At 51.2% G+C, this 21,732-nt stretch overlaps 1 protein-coding gene across 1 annotated transcript in view; it reads left to right on the top strand.

Moving 5' to 3' along the window:
- slc27a6 (solute carrier family 27 member 6) overlaps positions 1 to 21,732 on the top strand; it is a 106,659-nt gene that overhangs the window by 62,727 nt on the left and 22,200 nt on the right. Inside the window, exon 6 of the mRNA XM_072516853.1 lies at positions 21,430 to 21,520. Within this exon, the coding sequence (XP_072372954.1) occupies positions 21,430 to 21,520 (91 nt within the window). The remainder of the gene's footprint in view (positions 1 to 21,429; positions 21,521 to 21,732) is intronic.

Genomic DNA, 21,732 nt, shown 5'->3' with positions numbered 1-21,732 from the left:
TGGCATCCCCTCCGCCGGGTCTGCCATGTATAGTAGCAAATCGTCCGCATACAAAGATACCCGGTGTTCTTCTCCACCTCTAAGTACTCCCCTCCACTTCTTGGAACCCCTCAACGCTATCGCCAGGGGCTCAATCGCCAGTGCAAACAATAATGGGGACAGAGGGCATCCCTGCCTTGTCCCTCTATGGAGCCGAAAATATGCAGATCCCCGTCCATTCGTGACCACGCTCGCCATCGGGGCCCGATACAACAGCTGCACCCATCTAACATACCCCTCTCCAAAACCAAATCTCCTCAACACCTCCCACAAATAATCCCACTCCACTCTATCAAATGCTTTCTCGGCATCCATCGCCACTACTATCTCCGTTTCCCCCTCTGGTGGGGCCATCATCATTACCCCTAACAGCCTCCGTATATTCGTGTTCAGCTGTCTCCCCTTCACAAACCCAGTTTGGTCCTCGTGGACCACCCCCGGGACACGTTCCTCTATTCTCATTGCCATTACCTTGGCCAGGATCTTGGCATCTACATTTAGGAGGGAAATAGGTCTATAGGACCCGCATTGTAGCGGGTCCTTTTCCTTCTTTAAGAGAAGCGATATCGTTGCTTCAGACATAGTAGTGGGCAGTTGTCCCCTTTCCTTTGCCTCATTAAAGGTCCTCGTCAATACCGGGCGAGCAAGTCCACATATTTTCTATAGAATTCGACTGGGAATCCATCCGGTCCCGGGGCCTTTCCCGCCTGCATGCTCCTAATTCCTTTCACCACTTCTTCTACCGCGATCTGTGCTCCCAGTTCCACCCTTTCCTACTCTTCCACCTTGGGAAATTCCAGCCGATCCAAGAAGCCCATCATTCTCTCCCTCCCATCCGGGGATTGAGCTTCATATAATTTTTTATAAAATGTCTTGAACACTCCATTCACTCTCTCCGCTCCCCGCTCCATCTCTCCTTCCTCATCCCTCACTCCCCCTATTTCCCTCGCTGCTCCCCTTTTCCTCAATTGGTGTGCCAGCAACCTGCTCGCCTTCTCCCCATATTCGTACTGTACACCCTGTGCCTTCCTCCATTGTGCCTCTGCAGTGCCCGTAGTCAGCAAGTCAAATTCTACATGTAGCCTTTGCCTTTCCCTGTACAGTCCCTCCTCCGGTGCTTCCGCATATTGTCTGTCCACCCTCAAAAGTTCTTGCAGCAACCGCTCCCGTTCCTTACTCTCCTGCTTCCCTTTATGTGCCCTTATTGATATCAACTCCCCTCTAACCACCGCCTTCAGCGCCTCCCAGACCACTCCCACCTGGACCTCCCCATTATCATTGAGTTCCAAGTACTTTTCAATGCACCCCCTCACCTTTAGACACACCCCCTCATCTGCCATTAGTCCCATGTCCATTCTCCAGGGTGGGCGCCCTCCTGTTTCCTCCCCTATCTCCAAGTCTACCCAGTGTGGAGCGTGATCCGAAATGGCTATAGCCGTATACTCCGTTCCCCTCACCTTCGGGATCAACGCCCTTCCCAGCACAAAAAAGTCTATTCGCGAGTAGACTTTATGGACATAGGAGAAAAACGAGAACTCCTTACTCCTAGGTCTGCTAAATCTCCACGGGTCTACACCTCCCATCTGCTCCATAAAATCTTTAAGTACCTTGGCTGCTGCCGGCCTCCTTCCAGTCCTGGACTTCGACCTATCCAGCCCTGGTTCCAACACCGTATTAAAATCTCCCCCCATTATCAGCTTTCCCATCTCTAGGTCCGGAATGCGTCCTAGCATCCGCCTCATAAAATTGGCATCATCCCAGTTCGGGGCATATACGTTTACCAAAACCACCGTCTCCCCCTGTAGTTTGCCACTCACCATCACGTATCTGCCCCCGTTATCCGCCACTATAGTCTTTGCCTCGAACATTACCCGCTTCCCCACTAATATAGCCACCCCCCTGTTTTTCGCACCTGCCCCACCCATCCTTTGCGTAGCCTAACCTGGTCTATCAGTTTCAGGTGCGTTTCCTGTAACATAACCACATCTGCCTTAAGTTTCTTAAGGTGTGCGAGTACCCGTGCCCTCTTTATCGGCCCGTTCAGCCCTCTCACGTTCCACGTGATCAGCCGGGTTGGGGGGCTTCCTACACCCCCCCCTTGTCGATTAGCCATCCCCTTTTTCCAGCTCCTCACCCAGTTCCCACGCAGCTGTATCTCCCCCAGGCGGTGCCCCCCTGCCCATCCCCTCCCATACCAGCTCCCCCCTCTCCCCAGCAGCAGCAACCCAGTAATTCCCCCCTCCCACCCCCCCCCCGCTAGATCCCCCGCTAGCGTAATTACTCCCCCCATGTTGCTCCCAGAAGTCAGCAAACTCTGGCCGACCTCGGCTTCCCCCCGTGACCTCGGCTCGCACCGTGCGACGCCCCCTCCTTCCTGCTTCTCTATTCCCGCCATGATTATCATACCGCGGGAACCAAGCCCGCGCTTCTCCCTTGGCCCCACCCCCAATGGCCAACGCCCCATCTCCTCCACCTCCCCTCCTCCCCCCATCACCACCTGTGGAAGAGAGAAAAGTTACCACATCGCAGGATTAGTACATAAAACTCCTCTTTCCCCCCTTTTTAACCCCCCTCTTCGCCCCCCACATTCGCCCCACCACTTTGATCAAATGTTCTTTTTAATAACCCGCTCATTCCAGTTTTTCTTCCACAATAAAAGTCCACGCTTCATCCGCCGTCTCAAAGTAGTGGTGCCTCCCTCGATATGTGACCCACAGTCTTGCCGGTTGCAGCATTCCAAATTTTATCTTCTTTTTATGAAGCACCGCCTTGGCCCGATTAAAGCTCGCCCTCCTTCTCGCCACCTCCGCACTCCAGTCTTGATAAACGCGGATCACCGCATTCTCCCATTTACTGCTCCGAGTTTTCTTTGCCCATCTAAGGACCATTCCTCTATCCTTAAAACGGAGGAATCTCACCACTATGGCTCTGGGAATTTCTCCTGCTCTCGGTCCTCGCGCCATCACTCGGTATGCTCCCTCCACCTCCAACGGACCCGCCGGGGCCTCCGCTCCCATTAACGAGTGCAGCATCGTGCTCACATATGCCCTGACGTCCGCTCCCTCCGCACCTTCAGGAAGACCAAGAATCCTCAGGTTGTTCCTCCTTGCGTTGTTCTCCAGTGCCTCCAACCTTTCCACACATCGTTTCTGATGTGCCTCATGCGTCTCCGTCTTCACCACCAGGCCCTGTATGTCATCCTCATTCTCGGCTGCCTTTGCCTTCACGACCCGAAGCTCCCGCTCCTGGGTCTTTTGTTCCTCCTTTAGCCCTTCGATCGCCTGTAGCATCGGGGCCAACAGCTCTTTCTTCATTTCCTTTTTGAGCTCTTCCACACAGCATTTCAAGAACTCTTGTTGTTCAGGGCCCCATGTTAAACTGCCACCTTCCGACGCCATCTTGGTTTTTAATTTCCGTTAATTTTTAATAGGCGCTAATTATTTTTCTTTTTTTCTTTTCCCTCAGCACTTTCCCCAATATTTCTTTGATTTATTGATTTTGATTTGATTGATTTATTGTCACATGTACCGAAGTACAGTGAAAAGTATTTTTCTGCGGCTGAGGGAACGTACACAATACGTACATAGTAGACAAAAAGAATAATCAACAGAGTACATTGCTAAATTGTACATCGACAAACAGTGATTGGTTACAGTGCGGAACAAGGGACCAAACAAAGCAAATACATGAGACAGAGCAGCACAGAGCGTCGCAAATATTGTTCTTGCAGGGAACAGATCAGTCCGAGGGGGAGTCATTGAGGAGTCTAGTAGCTGTGGGAAAGAAGCTGTTCCTTTGCCTGGATGTGCGGGTCTTCAGACTTCTGTACCTTCTGGCTGATGGAAGGGTTCTTTACTGCAGAAGCAGAAATAATCTGTTCTGCTAGTGTCATATGACTGACTGGCAAACTTCCAGCTCCTTAAAATATGACCTAAATCTGTACATCTGAGGATTCTCAGATCCAACCTTAAATTGTATTGTGGATGGGAGCAGGCTTTGGGGAGTCAGAAGGTGAATTCCCAGCCTCTGACTTACTTTTGTAATCATTGTATTTATATGGTTTTTATGGTCAAAATCAAGTTACCTTCCTGGTTGATGGTGTTGTGATGTGGGGTAGGATTCTCCCCTACCCAGCAGGGCGGGGGGGCCCGGCGTGATGGAGAGGCGGGAACCACTCCGGCGTAGGGCCGCCCCAAAGGTGCGGAGACGGGGCCAAGCCCTCACCTTGAGGGGCTAGGCCCGTGCCGGAGTGGTTTCCACTCCACCGGCTGGCATGGAAGGCCTTTGGCGCCATGCCAGACAGGGCCGAAAGGACTTCGCCGGCCTGCGTAAGTCCACGCATGCACGGGAGCGTCAGCGGCTGCTGACGTCATCCCTGCGCATGGTGAAGACCATGGCGAAGGCGGAAGAAAAAGAGTGCCCCCACGGCACAGGCCCGCCCGCGGATTGGTGGGCCCCCATCGCGGGCCAGGCCACCGTGGGGGAACCCCCCGGGGCCAGATCACCCCACGCCCCTTCCAGGACCCCGGTGCCCGCCATGCCACCTGCTCCCGCCGGTAAGGTAGGTGGTTTAATCCACGCCGGCGGGAGAGGGTTGACAGCAGCGGGACTTCGGCCCATCGCGGGCCAGAGAATCGCCGGGGGTGGGCCCGCTGACCGTCGTGGCGCAATTCCCGCCCCCGCCGAATCCCTGGTGGCGGAGAATTCGGGACACGGCAGGGGCAGGATTCACCCTAGCCCCTGGCGATTCTCCGACCCGGCGGGGGGTCAGAGAATCCCGCCCATGATGTGCATGCATATTTAAGGAAACATATCTTAAACTACTAGCAATCACTACCACTCCAACAAGACATGATGGACGAGTCTCATGACTTGTTAGGCAGTCTATGAGCAGCAGAACTTGCAGTAAAATGTGTTGTACTTAGCTTTTAGTGAGAATTCCCTTTATATAGTCTTACCTTCAAATAATGGATTTGCATTATTGTGTCACCGAGCCTTGCACCTAAAAGAGGAATGTATCATGGTGGCAGTTTGTGGTTTCTGAATGTTATTTTGATTATCATGTACATCATTCAAAACACGGTAGCAGTAATTGAAGCATGTTTATGAAGATGTAACTAAGCAGAATACAAGCTGTCGTGTTGGGTGCTCTGCTACATAGACGAACCAACACGGTTGCAGATGGTACAACTCAGTTTTATTGCTAACAATATTAACATCTGTAAACTGGTTACTGTGGTTCGTTTACTACCCTCTAACCTGTGGACCTAGCCCTAACACTATCTTGGAGAAGCACTCAGCACATGGTGAATGTCTGAGTGGCTTGCTATGAGCTCTGTGCCCTGAGCTGTCTCCTGCTGGAATGAGCGGGAAGTGTCGTGTTCCCCGTTTTATAGTGTGTATGTTCTTGGCTGTGATGTTGTGTGTGTATTGATTGGTCCATTGATCTGTCCATCAGTGTGTATGTATGTTTGCACCATGATGTTTATCTGAATATCATGACATCCCCCTTTTTTACAAGAATATGTGCCTATGTGGAAATAAATATAGATGTGTACTGAGTGCAGCTGAATGTGTGTGTGCAATATCTACAACATGAACATGAGGCTAAACTATATACATAGGAAGATGTCAGGTGCAACATAGCAACGAGGTTGTACCATAAATAAAACAAGTGTAAACATCAAGCATCAAAAGGAACTCCTGTAACGACAAAAAGAGAAACATATTAACATAGCTGTATAATATGTTCGTGAGTCCAATGTTCATACAGGCTCACAAGTCCAGCCTAGTAGGTGGGCGACAAATTCGGGTTGACCGCCTCAAGGGAGGGTCAGGATCCACCGGCTGAGGAATGGGCCTGGCCACAGGCGACAGAGGAATGGGCATGGTGGCAGGAAGCTCCACGAAGTTGACATCAGGAACAACAGGAGGGCGTGGCACCAGTGTATGATCACGTAGCGAGCGTGGAAGCAGGGGAAGAGCCCGGCGATTGAGCCTGCGAATGGAGCCATCAGGCATGTGAACCAGGAACGAGCGGGGAGCCACGCGTCGGAGAACTTTGGCAGTTGCCAACCAGCCACCCTCTGGTAGGTGGATGCGGACGTTTCCTCCAGGCGCCAGGGCAGGAAGATCAGTTGCCCGAGTGTCAGGTGTCACCTTCTGCTGAGCACGCTGCTGTCGCATCCTTTGCAGTACTGGAGCATAGTTGGGTGTAGGGACCAGAATGGATGGCACAGTGGTCCTGAGGGCGCGACCCATCAACAGCTGGGCTGGTGAGAGGCCAGTGGCTAGTGGGGCCGAGCGATAGGCCAGCAGGGCTAAGCAGAAATCCGAACCGGCATCAGCAGCCTTGCAGAGGAGCCGCTTGACGATGTGAACGCCCTTTTCTGCCTTGCCATTTGACTGGGGATACAGAGGACTGGACGTCACGTGTGTGAAGCCATACGAAGCAGCAAAAGAAGACCATTCTTGGCTTGCAAAACACGGCCCCTTGTCCGACATGACAGTAAGCGGAATGCCATGGCGAGCAAAGGTGTCTTTGCGTGCCCTGATGACAACGGACGATGTCAAATCGTGTAGGCGTATGACTTCTGGATAATTTGAAAAATAATCAATTATGATGACGTAGTCCCTGCTGAGCGCATGAAAATGGTCCACACCCACCTTCGCCCAGGGGGACGTCACCAACTCATGGGGCTGAAGTGTCTCAGGGGTTGCGCCGGCTGAAACCTTTGGCAGGTGGGGCAGTTGAGCACCATGTTGGCAATGTTATCGCTGATGCCCGGCCAGTATACAGCTTCTCGGGCCCTCCGTCTGCACTTCTCAACCCCAGATGGCCTTCATGTAGTTGGTCGAGGACCAGCTTGTGCATTCTGTGTGGAATCACAATCCGGTCCAGCTTTAGGAGGACACCGTCAATGACGGCCAAGTCGTCCCGGACATTGTAGAATTGTGGGCACTGTCCTTTGAGCCACCCGCCCGTCATGTGGCGCATCACACGTTGTAGAAGGGTGTCAGCTGCAGTCTCCCGGCGAATACGGGCCAGACTTGAATCATCAGCCGGCAGATTTGCCGATGTGAAGGCCACCTGCACTTCGACTTGACAGACGAACCCCTCCGAATCGGGCGGTGTGGTCACTGCTCTGGATAGGGCATCCGCAATGATGAGGTTCTTTCCCGGGGTGTAGACCAGTTGGAAGTCGTACCTCCGGAGCTTGAGCAGAATGCGCTGGAGGCGAGGGGTCATCTCGTTCAGGTGCTTATGTATAGTGCTGACCATGGGGCGATGGTCGGTTTCCACTGTGAATTGGGGGAGACCATACACATAGTCGTGGAACTTGTCTATGCCGGTTAACAAACCCAGGCACTCCTTCTCGATCTGCGCACAGCGCTGTTCTGTGGGGGTCATGGCCCGCGAGGCATAGGCAACCGGGACCCATGATGCAGTGTCATCCCGTGGCAGGAGTACCGCCCCAATGCCCGGACTGGCTGGCATCAGTCGAGATCATCGTATCACGAGAGGTGTCGAAGAACGCCAATACCGGGGCTGTGGTGAGCTTAATTTTGAGCTCCTCCCATTCCTTCTGGTGTGCCGGCAGCCACTGGAACTCCGTGGACTTCTTTACTAGGTGGCGAAGAGCCGTTGTGTGGGAGGCAAAATTGGGAATGAACTTCCCCAGGAAGGTGACCATGCCTAGAAAGCGTAGCACTGCTTTCTTGTCTGCCGGCTGCAGCATGGCTGTAATGGCGCTCACTTTGTCCGCATCCGGACGCACTCCTGACCGGGATATGTGGTCCCCCAGAAACGTTAGCTCAGTTTGTCCGAAAGAACACTTGGCTCGGTTGAGGCGCAGGACGTGTTCCCATAGCCGGGTAAAGACACGCTGGAGATGACTGATGTGCTCCTGTGGTGTGGTGGACCAGATGATGACATCGTCGACATAGACGCGCACCCCTTCGATGCCCTCCATCATCTGTTCCATGATTCTGTAGAATACCTTGGATGCCGAGATGATGCCAAACGGCATTCTATCATAGCAGAACCTGCCGAAAGGAGTGTTGAAGGTGCACAGCTTCCTGCTGGACTGATTCAGTTGGATCTGCCAAAAACCCTTCGAGGCATCAAGGTTTGTGAAACTTTTAGCCTGGGCCATTTCACTCGTGATCTCTTCCCGTTTGGGTATGGGATAGTGTTCCCTCATGATGTTGTTCAGGTCTTTCGGGTCGATGCAGATCCAGATTTCGCCAGAGGGCTTCTTAACGCACACCATGGAGCTGACCCATGGCGTGGGCTCCGTGACCCGGGATAGCACCCCTTGGTCCTGGAGATCCTGCAGCTGCTGCTTGAGGCGGTCTTTGAGTGATGCTGGGACTCTGCGAGGTGCGTGAATGACCAGGGTGGCATCCGGTTTGAGCCGTATTCTGTATGTATAGGGCAGTGTGCCCATGCCCTCGAATGCCTCCTGGTTGTGGGCGAGGAGCGAGTGGAGCTGTGCCCTAAATTCTGCATTCAGGAAGTCTGATGTGCCTTCTGGAGACAGAGCGTGTACCCGTTGAACGAGGTGGAGAACCTTGCATGCCCGTGCGCCTAGCAGAGAATCCTTCGATGATCCAACTATCTCGAAGGACAGTGTGGCCGTGTATGTATTGTGTGTCACCTGCAGCTGGCAGGATCCCATGGCCGGGATAACGTTTCTGTTGTAGTCGACCATCTTACAACGGGATGGCCGAATTGATGGTCTGACCTTCAAGGCGTAGAAGGCTGACCATGCTATTAGGTTGGCGGAGGCACCAGTGTCTAAACGGAATGTGATCGGTTGACCGTTAGGGTGGCACACCATTCATCATCCGGATTGACACTGTTCACTGGCATCGGCTGGTGGGTCCTGCTTGGAGACATCCGGTTCCTGTCAATGGCCGCAACGCGGAAGGCTTCCCGGTCGTCTGTATCACCGGTCTGTATGTCGTCCGGGTATGACTCGGAGTACGGAGGCTGAATTGTCCGCGTATCCCTGCGAGGCTGTCGGAATTGGGGAGCGTTGGCAGGTTGAGCTGCTCGACAGTAGGCAGCGTAGTGGGCCATCTTGCCACAGTGGAGGCATTGTCGATTCTTTGCCGGACATTGCCGCTTTAAATGTGCGGTTCCGCAGTTGCCATACATCGTAATGTCATGGCGTTTGTTGCGCCATCGCGCATGCACAGTTCGGTCCTGCGTAGAGCGCGCCTGCGCGTCACGTCCCTCTGCGTCGACGTCTCTTTTGGCGCGTACAAGCGCGGGAGGCCGCGGAAAGCGTGCAAAATGGCCGCCCTCGTCCGGGTCGCGGGCCGGGAGGAACTCGATCACCTGGACCCGGTCGGCCTCGTAGGACCCCTGCCTTGCCGATTCGGCCGCATAGGACCCCTGCCGTGCCGATTCGGCCGCCTGGAATTGGGAGTAGCGGCTGGTCGCGTTTACATGGAGGACGCAGGCTTCGATGGCGGTGGCTCAGGTGAGGTTTTTAATTTTGAGGAGCTGCAGGCGTAGGGTGCCCGAGGTGACCCCAAAAACAATTTGGTCCCGAATCATGGAATCGGAGGTGGCCTCGTAACCACAGGACTGTGCAAGGATACGGAGGTGTGTTAGGAAAGATTGAAAGGGCTCATCCTTACCCTGCAGGTGCTGCTGGAAGAGGTACCTCTCAAAGCTCTCATTTACCTCGACGCTGAAGTACTGCTCGAGTTTGAGAAGGACTGTCTTGTACTTCGTCTTGTTCTCACCTTCCGCGAACACCAGGGAGTTGTAGATGTGGATGGCGTGTTGCCCTGCCGTGGAGAGGAGGAGGCGATTTTCCACTTTTCCGAAGCATTCTCCCTTTCTGTGGCTTCTAGGAAGAACTGGAAGCGCTGTTTAAACAGCTTCCAGTTGACGCCGAGGTTACCAGCGATTTGGAGCAGCTGCAGCAGGCTGATGGTGTCCATGGCGCAGGATGGCGGATTCCTTAAGATGCGTAGGTAGGTCTCACAGTTACTGGGTTCCAATCCTGGTACTATGTCGTGTTGGGTGCTCTGCTACATAGACGAACCAACACGGTTGCGGATGGTACAACTCAGTTTTATTACTAACAATATTAACATCTGTAAACTGGTTACTGTGGTTCGTTCACTACCCTCTAACCTGTGGACCTAGCCCTAACACTATCTTGGAGAAGCACTCAGCACATGGTGAATGTCTGAGTGGCTTGCTGTGAGCTCTGTGCCCTGAGCTGTCTCCTGCTGGAATGAGCGGGAAGTGTCGTGTTCCCCGTTTTATAGTGTGTATGTCCTTGCCTGTGATTGGCTATGATGTTGCGTGTGTATTGATTGGTCCGTTGATCTGTCCATCAGTGTGTATGTATGTTTACACCATGATATTTATCTGAATATCATGACACAAGCCTCAATCCTCCATTCGCATCTGAAGCAGAATACTGGTGTCAAAGTGAAACAACTATCGAGCCTTATGTGTAAGAATTCTGTAGCTGAGATATGCAGAGGCCCCTGATGAGGGACTACTCAGGGAGAGGTGCAGTCTCCAGACGGAGTTCGACCTTTTGACCACAGGGAAGGCAGAGGCACAGTGGAGGAAGGCACAGGGGGCGATGTATTGAGTATGGGGAGAAGGCGAGCCGGATGCTGGCACATCAGCTCCGTAAGAGGATGGCAACGAGGGAGATAGTTGGAGTCAAGGATGGAAGGGGAACTACGGTGTGGAGTGCGGTGAAAGTAAATGAGGCATTCAAGGCCTTCTGTGAGGAGCTGTACAGGTCCCAGCCCCCAGTGGGAAAAGAGGGGATGCGATGATTCTTGGACCAACTGAGGTTCCCGAGGGTGGAGGAGCAGGAGGTGGCTGGTTTGGGGGCGCCAATTGGGTTGGAGGAGCTGATTAGAGGACTGGGGAGTATGCAGGCAGGGAAGGCCCCGGGACCGGATGGGTTCCCGGTGGAGTTCTATCGGAAGTATGTAGACCTGTTAGCCCCGTTGCTGGTGAGGACTTTCAATGAGGCAAGGGAGGGGGGGACCCTGCTCCCGACAATGTCGGAGGCGACGATCTCTTTGATCCTGAAGCGGGATAAGGACCCATTGTAATGTGGGTCGTACAGGCCGATCTCGCTCTTCAACGTAGATGCTAAGTTGCTGGCAAAAGTGTTGGCTACGAGGATTGAGGACTGTGTCCCGGGAGTGATTCACGAGGACCAGACGGGATTTGTAAAGGGCAGGCAGTTAAACACCAATGTGCGGAGGCTCCTAAATGTGATTGTGATGCCACTGGTGGAGGGAGAGGCGGAGATAGTGGCAGCTATGGACGCGGAGAAGGCCTTTGACCGAGTGGAGTGGGAGTATCTCTGGGAAGTGTTGCGGAGGTTTGGGTTCTGGGGAGGGTTTATTAGCTGGGTTAAGCTCCTATATAGAGCCCCGGTGGCGAGTGTGGTTACGAATCGGCGGAGGTCGGAGTACTTCCGGCTGTATCGAGGGACGAGGCAGGGGTGCCCCCTGTCCCCCCTGTTGTTTGCATTAGCAATTGAACCTTTGGCCATGGCATTAAGGGAGTCCAGGAAATGGAGGGGGGTGGTCCGAGGGGGAGAGGAGCATCGAGTGTCGCTATATGCAGACAACCTGTTGCTGTATGTGGCGGATCCAGTGGAGGGGATGGTGGAGGTCATGCAGATCCTAAGGGAGTTTGGGGACTTCTCGGGCTACAAGCTCAATGTAGGGAAGAGTGAGCTCTTTGTGGTGCACCCGGGGGTTCAGGGAAGAGGGATAGACGCCCTACCATTGAGGAGGGCAGAAAGGAGCTTGCGATACCTGGGGATCCAGGTAGCTGGGGAGCCCTGCACAAACTTAATTTGACGCGGCTGATGGAGCCCCTCGTCCCTCGAGGAGGACTTCAAACGATGGGACATGTTGCCACTTTCGCTGGCGGGCAGTGTACAGTCGATTAAAATGGTGGTCCCCCGAGGTTTCTTTTTGTATTCCAGTGCCTTTCAATTGTGATCACCAAGGCGTTTTTTAAGAGAGTAGGCAGGAGCATTATGGGTTTTGTGTGGGCGCGCAAGACCCCGAGGGCAAGGAGGGGGTTCCTGGAGCGTAGTAGAGATAGAGGACGGCTGGCGTTGCTGAATTTGGGTGGCTACTACTGGGCAGCCAACGTGGCGATGATCCGTAAGTGGGTGATGGAGGGAGAGGGGGCGGCATGGAAGAGGTTGGAGATGGCGTCCTGCAAAGGAACGAGCCTGGAGGCGCTGGTGACGGCACCGTTGCCGCTCTCGCCGACAAGGTACACCACGTGTCCGGTGGTGGCGGCAACGCTAAAGATCTGGGGGCAATGGAGACGACACAAGGGTGCGATGGGAGCCTCGGTGTGGTCCCCGATCAGAGATAACCATCAGTTTGTCCCAGGAAGGATGGACGGGGGGTTTCAGAGCTGGCATCGGGCAGGGATTAGAAGAATGGGGGACCTGTTCATTGATGGGACGTTTGCGAGCCCAGGGGCGCTGGAGGAGAAGTTTGGGCTACCCCCGGGAAATGCGTTCAGGTACATGCAAGTGAGGGCGTTTGTGAGGCGGCAGGTGAGGGAATTTCCGCTGCTCCCGGCAAAGGGGATTCAAGACAGGGTGATTTTGGGCGTATTGGTCGGGGAGGGCAAGGTGTCGGCAATATACCAGGAGATGAACGAAGAGGGGGAGGCTTTGGTAGAGGAGCTGAAGGGTAAATGGGAGGAGGAGCTGGGGGAGGAGATTGACGAGGGGTTATGAGCTGATGCCCTAAGTAGGGTTAATTCCTCTTCCCCGTGTGCCAGGCTTAGCCTGATACAATTTAAGGTCATTCACAGAGCGCATATGACGGGGGCGAGGCTGAGTAGGTTCTTTGGGGTGGAGGACAGATGTGGGAGGTGCTCAGGAAGCCCGGCGAACCATGCCCATATGTTCTAGTCGCGCCCGGCACTGGATGGGTTCTGGAGGGGTGTTGCGAGAACTATATCTAAGGTGGTGAAAGTCCAGGTCAAGCCAAGTTGGGGGCTAGCACTATTTGGAGTGGTGGACGAGCCGGGAGTGCAGGAGGCGAAAGAGGCCGGCATTCTGGCCTTTGCGTCCCTGGTAGCGAAGGATCTTGTTAGTGTGGAAAGATGCAAAGCCCCCCAGTGTGGAGGCCTGGATAAATGATATGGCAGGGTTTATCAAGTTGGAGAAGATAAAGTTTGCCTTGACTGGGTCTGTGCAGGGGTTCTCCAGGCGGTGGCAACCGTTCCTAGACTAACTCGCGGAGCGTTGGATGTTCGGTCGACAGCAGCAGCAACCCGGGGGGGAGGGGACATCTCTTTTTTGGGGGGGGGGGGGGGAAGAGGTTTTTTTCTGGGGGGCATTTGAGCAAGAAAATACATAAATGATCCGGAAAGTTGATATGTACGGGAGGAATCCAATGTACAAAGTTCTGTATTATATTGATTTGCCATGTTTATGTCTTGCTATGTGAGTTTTCCTTTCTTTTTGTTACAGGGGGGGTTTGTATGGTTGAAAACTTTGTTGAAAAATTCTTAATAAACATAATTTTTTTTAAAAGAATTCTGTAGCTTTGCAGTGATTTTAAACACACCATTCTGTTCTGGGATCACACCTCACTCTAGCCAGCAGGAATCAGGGGTGTCATTCTCTGACCCCCCGCCGGGTTGGAGAATCGCCGGGGGCTGCCGTGAATCCCGACCCCGCCGGTTGCCGAATTCTCCGGTACCGGATATTCGGCGGGGGCGAGAATCGGACCGCGCCGGTTGGCGGGCCCCCCCGCTGGATTCTCCGGTTCGAATGGGCCGAAGTCCCGCCGATAAATTGCCTGTCCCGCCGGCGTGGATTAAACCACCTTTTGAACGGCGGGACAAGGCGGCGTGGGCGGGCTCCGGGGTCCTGGGGGGGGTGCGGGGCGATCTGGCCCCGGGGGGTGCCCCCACGGTGGCCTGGCCCGCGATCGGGGCCCACCGATCCGCGGGCGGGCCTGTGCCGTGGGGGCACGCTTTCCCTTCCGCCTCCGCCATGGTCTCCACCATGGCGGAGGCGGAAGAGACTCCCTCCACTGCGCATGTGCGGGAAACTGTCAGCGGCCGCTGACGCTCCCGCGCATGCGCCGCCCCGATATGTCATTTCCGCGCCAGCTGGCGGGGCAACAAAGGCCGTTTCCGCCAGCTGGCGGGGCGGAAATCTCTCCGGCGTCGGCCTAGCCCCTCAATGTTGGGGCTCGGCCCCCAAAGATGCGGAGCATTCCGCACCTTTGGGGCGGCGCGATGCCCATCTGATTCCCACCGTTTTGGGCACCAGTCGGCGGACATCGCGCCGTTTGGGGAGAATTTCACCCCAGGTCCCAGAAAGTTGTTCAAATGTTAATTCGTAAAAAGGCTAACTGCAACAAAGTTTAATAAGGAATATAAATTAAACAACAGATGAGAGTGAAACCTCATTTTCAGTAGAAATCCACAGACAGAAGAATTAATTACTGGTGAAATAAAGTAGGCTGGCTGGGAAGAAGAATCTATCCCAAAACTACTCTGAACAGCTTGAAGATGCTTACAATTTGTTTTCACTAAGTTTATTTCAGAAGCCCTGTGGTCATATTCATAACAAAATCATTGTTTTGTGGATGGAAGTTCAGTAAACGAGGGACAAAACTCTGAAACAATTCAACAGCACCACCATTGTAATCGATCAATAGCTTATGACCGTCAAAGATATTGGCCCGAATATCCATGCCCGAAAGTGGCGGTCTTAGGGGTATCAGACCAGCAAGATCTATTTTTGGGGAGGAGGGCGGACACCCTTGCCTTTGCCTCCCTGATCGCCCGCCGTGGAATCCTGTTCGGCTGGTGGTCAGCATCACCACCCAAAGCTGCAGACTGACTGTCTGACCTCTTGGAATCACTCCAAATGGAGAAAATCAAATTTGCCATCCGAGGGTCAGACGACGGCTTCCACAGAACATGGGAGCCATTCACCCAATTGTTCCGGGACCTGTTTGTGGCCAACGAACAAGCAGAAGAATAGCCAGGTAGCCAAGAAACAGGGGAGAGTAGCCGAGGAGGGGGAGGCGGGGGGGGGGTGGGGGATAGCCGCTAAACCTAAGAGAAAAGAAAGGCGAACCACAGGAGAGGGGGCCGGGGGAAGGGCGCAGAAGGGGGAGGAGGGGGGAAGTGGGAGGAGACGGAACAATAGAGGAGAACCAGTGAGGTGGGGGGGAGGCAAGGGAATGACAGCCGGAAGGAGGGCACGGGAAACGATAATAAACTTGGCATCTACAGGAGCAGCAAACAAGGAAAATCCGGACTAAAGACCGGACAAACGGCTGAAGCGGAGGTGATCGCGAGACGACAACGACAGCAAACACCGTCCGGGAGAAGCAAGCGACAACACCAACACCAGATCTATTCCCGTATTGCCCTGTGTAATTGTTCTGTAATTGTTTCCCCAGCACCCAAATGTATATGTACCCACCCCCCCCCCCCCCAGTTTCCCCCCCACACACAAACAGATGCCTACTTATGTGCTAAAAACAATATTGCCAATTGTACAGAGCTGCTGTTATTGAGTTAGCACATAATACCCTACCAGTTATTTTATTCTAACTTTTTCTTTGTTGTTGTTTGTTTTGTTTTATGTGCATGTTCCCTTCTCTTCTATGTATATATATATATGTATGTGTATTCTATTTTGTGTACATAACGGTATATATACTTTGTTCAAAAACCCAGTAAAAAACATTTATATTTAAAAAAAGATATTGGCCACTGAAGGCACCTCAGAGCCAAATTGACTCTAAAAGCACTGGACGAAATTGATTCGCCAATCCTCCAGCCACATGTTTCTCAGCAGCAGGAAGGGATGCACCATTCACTGGTGGCGGGATTCTGTTCCTCCCCTTGTCAATGGAATTTCCCATTGAAGGCATCCCATGCCGCCGGGAAACCTATGGATGGGAATGCAGTGCCGCCAGCAGACAGCCGGAGCATTCTTGCCAATAGCTGTCAGAATGCTCCATATAGAATTAAAGATCCTGCAAGAAAGGTGAAAGATGACCACAAAATTTCCAATACTCAATTGGAAGGCAACCAAACACCTGTCTGAATTTACTTTGTTTCGTCAACATAAGCTTTCTTTTTCTGAACCTCAATATTTCAAATCAGGTAAACCAGCCATTAAAATTAAAATTGGTATTGGCTGTGGAGGCGTCCAAAAACTGAACACATCAGGGATATTCAATGACCAGCATAAAGATCCAGCAAAAAATAAGGTCAACACTTGAAGATCATTTATGAATAAAGCTGATGGTTCAGACTGCTCAGAAAATGCTGAAAACTATTATAGCTTCTGCTCATGCTGCAGATCATAGGTAGCAGTTTGCAAAAGGCGAAGTGAGATAAGATTGCTGAGTTGAGCTGTATGTAACGCAAAGGTCAAGAGATATCTCTCTTAATATTTGATTTGATATTATTTTTCTGCAGTAATAAAAATACTGAAGTAACTATGAGGAAGCTTAAGAAGAGTGTAAATCCCTACCGATCGATGAATGGACTCGGAAGGGATCTTGACCTGTGTCCGAGTTAAAGTTGGAAAATGTTTATATTGTTTCATGTTTCAACTTGTCAGATTAGAGAAAATAGTTCATGTCAGCAATCTTAGGTAGTCTCCAGGTTTGGGAAAGATAGGCAACATCTGTGGTGGGCTTTTGTGTTGACACAGAGCATGACCATGGATAATTCAGGCCCAATTATGCTGACCAGAGACAACTTCAGTTTAACAGTGCAATGGAGCGGTCCCTGGGCAGCATAAAAGGGAGGGAATCTTAGACATCACGAGAAAATAAGATGACAGTCAACAGAACATAACACAGAAAATGATGCACCGTGGCATTGGAGAGCAAGGACCAGAGGTCGCTGTCACATCTACTGCCGCCATTAAGTCTTGATTTATATATTTATTAATTGAGCTTATTAAACTCATGCCACTAATCACAAATTCAGTGTCCATACCTGGTGGATCAAAGGGTGATCTGACTATCTAACTCAATTCCTTACAACACTGAAATGTATGTAAACACAAAAGTGACAAGTGATGATTCGACTAAACAACACCAAACTCACTGTACAATGACTCGGAGAATCCATCTCTGAGATCCATTAAACTCAAGTGTGGCTACAACAACTTACCTGACTCACCCCAGATATTTTATGTTGTGGACATCACAGGTCCAATGATCACAAGCCTACCTACATTAAAGGACTTGTACTTTGTCGCCATCCATGGTATCATCAAGACAATGGCGAGGACTACAGACCACAAGGAGCATCATTAGAAATCCTGTGCTCGCACATTGGGAGAAGATCACCAAATTCTGCAATGCAGCTCATCAGCTAACAGGCTAATTGGCACTGCTTAAACTGAATATGTATATCCATTCCAAATCTGCAAACTTCATACTACAGAACCAATGTGGAATTGATATTCAGCAGCCATCGCTCATCATTTTTCCCAGGAGTATGTGATGTGCTACTCAAAAAATAGAGGAAGGTGACAGAGGCCCACAACTGGGTCATGAATTACCACCAGACAGAAAATTTGATGACAACACCCAACTGAAGGCACCTGGAATCCAACAGAAATCATCAGCACATGCCCAGAACCTAGATCATATCAAGTACAAACATCAAATGGAATTACAATGCAATGAAACAGATGCCAAATCAGGACAATACTAAAACCAGAAACACCAAGTAACCCTACTGTGACTGGATCTAAAATGCAATACAAACAAAGCACTCCCTAACCAACATTCTGAAAGTATACAGCAGCTTCCAGCAAATATCATTATAACTAACACTGGAAGGGCAAGCAAATATGAAATACCTTTCTGAAACTTGTAAAGCTATTTCTGTGTTAAGTTACATTCAGAGCAATGTTCTTTGCCTTCATCATGGAAATAGTTTGATTCTTTAAGGGTAAATTATTTGATTGTGGTATGATCTGCAGGCACCTTTAAAGGGCATACCTTAAACCAATGTTAGTCAAACCTTTTTGCCCAGGACCCATTTTTACCAACCGGCCATTCTTCAGGACCCACGCCGGCTGACCTTCACAGCCACGCTGCCCAAACTGCGTGACCCACCTTTTTCGCTTACCTTTAATGTGACAGCTGAGCCTGCTTGGTCCTCACAATCTCACTTGCTTTGTCATTCAGTGTTACGTTTCTGCAAAGTTTATGTCTAAAAGAAGAACATAACAAATGGTATCCCAAACTATTGATTGGAGATGTAGGCAGGGTTGGTGATGGTGTTTGACTGTCATGGGGCAACGGTTAGAATTTCTCTTGTTGGAGATGGTCATTGCCTGGCATTTGAATGTTCCTGGTAACTTATTAGTGTGCAAGCTAGATGTTATCCTGGTTGTGCTGTATGGCGGCATAGACTATTCCATTATCTGAGGACTTCTGTACTTCTATAGTCAAATGATTGCAAATGTTTTAGCCTTGTTTTTGAAGTTTTTTTGTCGAGCTTGCTCCTCCGGTTAGTTTAATTGCCTGCCACCATTCACGGTTGAATGTAACAGGACTGCAGGACTTTGATCTGATTAGTTGTTTAGCTCTATCTATAACGTTGATTACCCATTATCTAGTTGACAGGATTTTGATGATTGTTTTCTGGAATTGCAACTGAAAATTACACCCCTCCCCACCCCTGCACAAATTCGAGGAATTTTGTAGACATTTTCTTTTTAAGTACTTCTCTTGTTAAAAGCACCTTAAGCCAAGCTGGCTGAATGGTGTTTACCTATTTGCTACAGCTTCAGTGGCTATAAAGAAGTCCTGGTATTTGTCCATCCAGGTGGAGAACACATTATCTAGAAAGCAAGATTATGACTTTGTTTTAACTGTATTTCTTGAAGATATATGCAGCATGCTTTGTTACTAGAGTTACGTTTCTGGCCATAGCCATGTAGCACAACTAGCAAAGCATGCTGCATACAACCTCAAGAAATAGCCTCTTGAATGTTGTGCTGAATATTTGGACTTTCGTTATGCAGATGTGAGAAGGTATATCCAACAGAAGGTTCACCATTATCTTTTAAAGTTTAATTCAGTACATTTTCACAATTTTTTGTTTATTCTTGTTATCTTTGACTTTGGTTGGTAAATATACTAAATGTAAAAGAAAACACTACTAGACAAACTTGTTTAATTAAGTTCTTGCAATTTAAATCAGTTTGGAAAAAAAGTGAAGCACATCATTAGGCTATGTTATGGGCCAACATGGGAAATGTTTTTCTCAACACTGTTGCAGTCCAGGCGCTTAGAATAATACACTTGGTTTTGCAAAGGATTCTTGATTACAGTTCCTAATGGCAATGTGCAGCATACTTTACCTCAGTGTTGAGATCATAGATTTTCTACAGTTCAGAAAGAGGCCATTTGGCGCATTGAATCTCCACCTACCCTCCCAAAAGAGCACCCGAACCTAGGCCCACTCACCTGCCCGCCCCTGTAACCCCACCTAACCTGCACACCTTTGAACACTAAGGGGCAATTTGGCATGGCCAATCCAGTTAACCTGTTCATCGTTGGACTGTTGAGCGGAAACCAGCACCGGGATTCTCTGAAAACGCGGCTAAGTGTTGACGCCGGCATAAACACCGTCAACGGGCCTCTTGGCCCAGCGATTTTGTTGCCCACAGGGGGCCAGCATGGTGCTGGAGTGCTCTGCGCTGCTCTAGAAGCCGTACACAGCCCTGCACTGCTCGCCACTGGTTCGCGCAATGGTGGAGCCACACAGCGGGCCGGCACAGAAAAAGGTAGGTTCCCCCCTGGATCACATGCCCCCGCCGATCGGTGGCCCCCGATCGCAGGCCTGGCCGTCATGGAGGCCCCCCCCGGGGGTCTGTCCCCCCCCGCCCCCCCCCCCCCCCACCAGGACGGCCACCGTGGCCGCGGGTCCGAGCTCCCATTGGGTGGAACTATGTTAGAATCACGCCAGCGGGAACTCGGCCGGTCAACCGCGGAGAATCACCGCGGGGGCCTCTTTCAATGGTCACCAACCGGCGCCGTGTCGATTGCACGCGCGTGGCTGGTGCCAATTCTCCGGTCGCCGGACCGGCATCACGGGCCGTCTGGCGTCATCTCTGATTCTTCGAGCCGGCGCGGACTCGGAGAATCCCAGTCCAGAGCACCCGGAGGAAATCAATGCAGACACGGGAAGAACGTGGAAACTACACATAGACAGTCATCCAAGGCCGGAATTGAACCCGGGTCTCTGGTGCTGTGAGGCAGCAGTGCTAACCACTGTGCCACCCCGTCATAGTTTTCTGGCTTTTTCTTTTACACAACTTTTGTATATAGGGTGAACAGCAGTGGAAGAACAATAAATTACTTACCTAAGTTAGAGTTTTCAATGTTTAAATGTAGTTCATCCAACACAAATATTTCCTTTCAGTTTTGGAGCAGTTGTAGTTGAAGCTTAGTTCAGATTCCCTTCTCTAACAAGTTAGAAACAAAGCTCAGAAAAAGGCTTAAACACTTCAAAGGGAGAGAACGACTGCTTTTCAAAATTACACAAACGTTTCAAACATATGGGCCGGGATTCTCCCCCAACCGGCGGGCGGGCCGTACCGGTGCCAAAGAGTGGCGTCAACCACTCAGGCATCGGGCCGCCCGGAAGTTGCAGAATCCGCCGCACTTCTGGGGGTTAGGCTGGCGTGAGTTGGCACATGCACGGGACCGCCAGCGTGTTCTGGCGCATGCGCCAGAGTTTCTTCTCCGCGCTGGCCATGGCGGAGCTTTACAGCGGCCGGCGCGGAGTGAAAGAGTGCCCCCATGGCACAGGCCCACCCACAGATCAGTGGGCCCCGATCGCTGGCCAGGCCACCGTGGGCCCCCCCCCCCCCCCCCCCCACCCTCCTGAGGACTCTGCAAGCCACCCTCAAAGCCAGGTCCCGCTGGTATGGACCTTGTCTAATCCACGCCGGCGGGATCGGCCGAAAACGGGCGGCCGCTCGGCCCATCGGGGCCCGGAGAATCGCCGGGGGGGTGGGGGGGCACTGAAAACGGCCCCCAACCGGCGCAACGTGATCCCCGCCTCCGCCAAAAAAAAACCCGGCGGAGGGTCGGAGAATCCCGCCCATGGTGCTCAAGGTGATTGTTGAATGAGCTTGGCTGAAGTGTATACGTATAATGAGGAAGGTTATATCAAAAGTAAGTGATCTAATGTTTACAAGACTATTCCTCCTTTTAAGAGGATTTTCATGAACTTTACATAACCAATTATATAATTGTGGAATAGTTAGTTTTGGTTTGCATCAGATGTAATTACATGGAAAATAATTATTTTCAAATCTTTTCATTCTTTAGGCATTTCTATCATATACACTGGTGAAGTATGATGCTCAAAAGGAGACACCCATAAGGAATGAGCAAGGACGATGTGAAAAGGTTGGCAAAGGTATGTTTAAAGGGAATTCTGTTGTAACTTTGGACCAACAATAATCCACATTTTTAACATCACTATCTCTGCTAAGGTCCAAAACAACTAATAACTAGTATTTTAATATCTATACACAAGTGCAGGCACAAAATTATTACATCGCAATAACACAGTCAATAGGATAGATGATCATGTGAGCATCTATTTCTCACTGGTTGCCTGCGTACGTC

Source organism: Scyliorhinus torazame, chromosome 9 (assembly GCF_047496885.1).
Source record: "Scyliorhinus torazame isolate Kashiwa2021f chromosome 9, sScyTor2.1, whole genome shotgun sequence".
NCBI classification, from domain to species: domain Eukaryota; kingdom Metazoa; phylum Chordata; class Chondrichthyes; order Carcharhiniformes; family Scyliorhinidae; genus Scyliorhinus; species Scyliorhinus torazame.
The sequence above is the reverse complement of the archived record's forward strand: the minus strand, read 5'-3'. Positions and strand labels throughout refer to the sequence as shown.